The sequence below is a fragment of the Cryptomeria japonica genome, chromosome 7, assembly GCF_030272615.1.
Source record: "Cryptomeria japonica chromosome 7, Sugi_1.0, whole genome shotgun sequence".
NCBI lineage: Eukaryota > Viridiplantae > Streptophyta > Pinopsida > Cupressales > Cupressaceae > Cryptomeria > Cryptomeria japonica.
The window spans coordinates 709803066-709806539 of record NC_081411.1 but is presented as its reverse complement, the minus strand read 5'-3'; the positions used below and the strand labels follow the sequence as shown (position 1 = coordinate 709806539).

Below are 3474 nucleotides of genomic sequence, written 5' to 3'. Positions count from 1 at the left end.
ATTGATGTAATTCTATGTTTGGTTACACTGCAGAGATTTTTTTAATCAAATTGCTCATGAACTGAAGTCATGACGACACCAAATCTGAAAATGAGCTCGTTTGGTTAAATTTGGTTATTAGTTATTTTTTTTTAAAGCTGATCTAATATTGCACATTCTTTAATTCTGTATATTTTTTCTAGACCTAAATAATAATTTGTTTTATGCCTACATAACCTTGGTCTGTCCACCAGCTGTTGCTTTTTTCAAAAGAGAAATACATAACACTGTCCAGCAAGCAGTTTCAATCCATTTAAGGCACATAGGTCCTCTTTCCCCCCATCTTATTGAATCACATAATAATCACATATTCCAGCAATAAAACTCAGTCTTTTGGTTGAGTTTGCCGAACCATAGAAATTATATCTGCACTCAAGGAGGAAATTTCTTATCTCATACATATCAAGGACATTGTACCCTACAAACATGCTGCAGGTAACATTAGTAGAACAGAATGGAGGTAGAGAAAGAAAAATCAGTCATACACAAAAGTAATTTCTGCTGATTGAGGAAGTAACGCCATGCTGGAGGATAATTAGACAGAAATGAACCGCGTGATTGGGATTAAATGCTCCAACAATATTAAGATATCTATCCACAATATATACATACATACAGAAGAGAAAATCAGGAATTTAATCCTATCTCACAGACCACAATTATAAAATAATTTCATATCATTGATAGTCGGAGCCAGAAAATGTTATCCTCTGGCCAGCAGATCTGCACAAAAGGGGTACCAGCCCACTTTCCAGTGCTTTACATCAAAATCTGAGAAAGAAACCTCTACTAACAGTAAATGATGACTAATTTGTTGAGACTTTCCCCTATCGTCCATCTAAAGACTTGGAAGTCGAGGCAAAAGATACATCTATACTTGGATATAAACTACTGCTCATTACACTCATCTCATATGGATCTAAACTGGGAAAAGATGCATCTCCTTCAATTATCTGCAATATCTGTCTGATGGCTGGTCTCGCCTCTGGCCTAGAATTGCAGCACAGCAGTCCTAATTTGAGGACCTTCTCCATCTCATCTTCAACGTATTCTCCACCGAGATTGGGATCAGCTGCCTCCGTGAGCCTACCTTTCGCATACAGCTCTCTCACCCACTCCACCATTACTATCTGGAAAGCATCGAGAGAGGGATCGACAGGCCTCCTCCCGCAGGCAACCTCCAACATTAAGATGCCAAAGCTGAACACATCTACGCTAGGGCCGGCCTTTCCTGTGTATACGAGCTCCGGAGCAATATACCCGAGCGTACCAACCACATGGGTAGTTTGTAGGTTTCCTGTATGCTCGTACAGACGAGCAAGCCCAAAGTCGCCCAATTTACCATTAAGTTCAGAATCCAACAAAACATTGCTGGATTTGATGTCTCTGTGCACTACCATTTTCTCCCACCCTTCGTGAAGATACAGCAATCCTGTGCCCACGTCCTTCAGAATTCTGTACCTCTGAGCCCATGCCAGCACGCTCTGCGTCTTGACAAATATCATCTTGTCCAGGCTTTCATTTGGCATGTAGTCATACACTATGAATAATTTTGCTCCCCTCTTGCAATAGCCTCTGATTTGTACAAGATTCCGGTGCTGTAAACGCCCAAGACTTGAAATCTCTGCAATAAATTCTTTCAGAGCTTCGTTGCTTTCTTTAAAGAAGGATTTTACAGCAACTTCAAGGCCGTTAGCAGGGAGGACTCCTTTGTACACCCGACCGAAACCTCCACAGCCCAAAACTTGTTCGTCTCGGAAGCCTTTGGTTGCAATATGCAAGTCTTTGTAGCTAAACCTGTGAGGCCAATACTCCATCTCCCATTCTTCTATATCGTCTCTGTACTTGTTTTTCTTCCACCAAAAAACCGCAGCAGCAACCAGAAGTAACAAGACAAGTACCAGAGTTGTAGCAATTTCGGCTATAAATCGAGAATTGGAATACTTACGCCTAATGAGGGAAGGAAGATGAGACAGATCCAGCTCAGGTGCGGATCCATTTGTGCTGAAGCTCCAAGCGAGGACACAGTGATCTTCAACGACGGTTCCTGTTGCTGCAGAGAAACCAACGTACATTTCTTCTTCAAAAATGTTGGACAGATTCGTAATTTTGATAGATATGAGAGGCTCTTTGGGTCGAATTGAACCGGTTTCTACTATTGTAACATTCAATTGATATTGGGTATGATCGTAGTCGATCCAAGCCTGGATATTGCGTCCACTGTTGAGATCTATTTGATGCAACTGGTTGCCAATCTTGTAGCCGGCAGGTTGAGCCGTTACAGACTTGAGGTCGTTCAGATCCACACCGACATGATTGTCGTTGATGTCTGAGTATTCTTCGTTGAGGATTGTGTCAAATTCGACGGCAAACAGATGATTGGAAGGATTCCCGATGCTGGTACTATTGAACAAACCAAGAAAATGGGTTGATGAATGTCCAACTGGAGATTTGCTGGGCGTTATGATAAAAGCCATCCCCAGCCCACTGCGTGAAGGATCGGAAGAAAAGAGAACGATTGCGAACACGAAGGTGGTGCTGAATGATGAGTTGGGATTTTTCATTCGAACAGGCTGATTATATAAAGCCCGGCTAGACATATGTTGTGATTGATTGGTGAGGCAGATGGCACCAGAGCGGATAGAAGGATTTCCGATCTGATAAAGGGTGGAGGCATTGAATTTATTGAAGCGGAAACTTGTGTGGGCTTGTGCTGGAAGCCATGCATGAAGTACAAGGATCACTAGGATACTCAGAGACATGGGTTTCATCTCCTAACCACAAGTAAAATTGGCTTTAATTCTTAAAAACTTCAACAACGCTATAATTTTTTGTACACACAATACATAAAACTTCTTCTTGCCACTATTAAGTACCCTTCAGTGTAATAAATGATAAGGTGTTAGAGAGCAGGCACATGAAAGAAATGAGTCACAGGCGGCCTGCAAGGCACAATCACCAGTGAGCGATGAAGCCCACAGCTCGTCTCTCGTATATTAATGAAAATTGACAGAAGACAACATTGGATTAAATTATAGCTTTATATTCCAATGCTGTTCTCATCTTGCACACTGTTTCAGTTGACGGGGTCAGTGGAGAGGGGCCTACGAATTTGTCTTTAGCACCGTCCCCGTTATCACTTCATTTTCTGTCAGAGTTCTGGAAACTGGAGTCGTTAGGGTCAAGAATAGAATAATATTTTATTAAGTAAACAACATCAATACAAAGACAATTTTTTAATTTGAATTAAACAAATTCTTATTTTCTTTTGTAAATGTTAACATCTAATGGGAATCTAGATTGATATTTTTCATATATTTTTCAACTTGATTTGTTACATTTGACATTGACAGATTAATAATTAAAGAGTTAGAAGCAAGATCAATCATAGAAGTTCAAAACTCTTCCAAGGGAAGAACCTTGCTTAAGGCAAGA

The 3474-nt window shown here is 40.6% G+C and overlaps 1 protein-coding gene across 1 annotated transcript; it reads right to left on the bottom strand.

Moving 5' to 3' along the window:
- Positions 1-694: 694 nt before the first annotated feature.
- On the bottom strand, positions 695-3025 carry LOC131040284 (L-type lectin-domain containing receptor kinase SIT2-like). The gene has a single exon (XM_057973180.2). The coding sequence runs from the start codon at positions 2808-2810 to the stop codon at positions 867-869; it is 1944 nt and encodes a 647-aa protein (XP_057829163.2). The 5' UTR covers positions 2811-3025; the 3' UTR covers positions 695-866.
- Between the last annotated feature and the right edge of the window lie 449 nt (positions 3026-3474).

Coding starts and splice junctions, on each gene's coding strand:
- LOC131040284 (XM_057973180.2), bottom strand. CDS start 2,810: ATGAAACCCATGTCTCTGAGTATCCTAGTGATCCTTGTACTTCATGCA.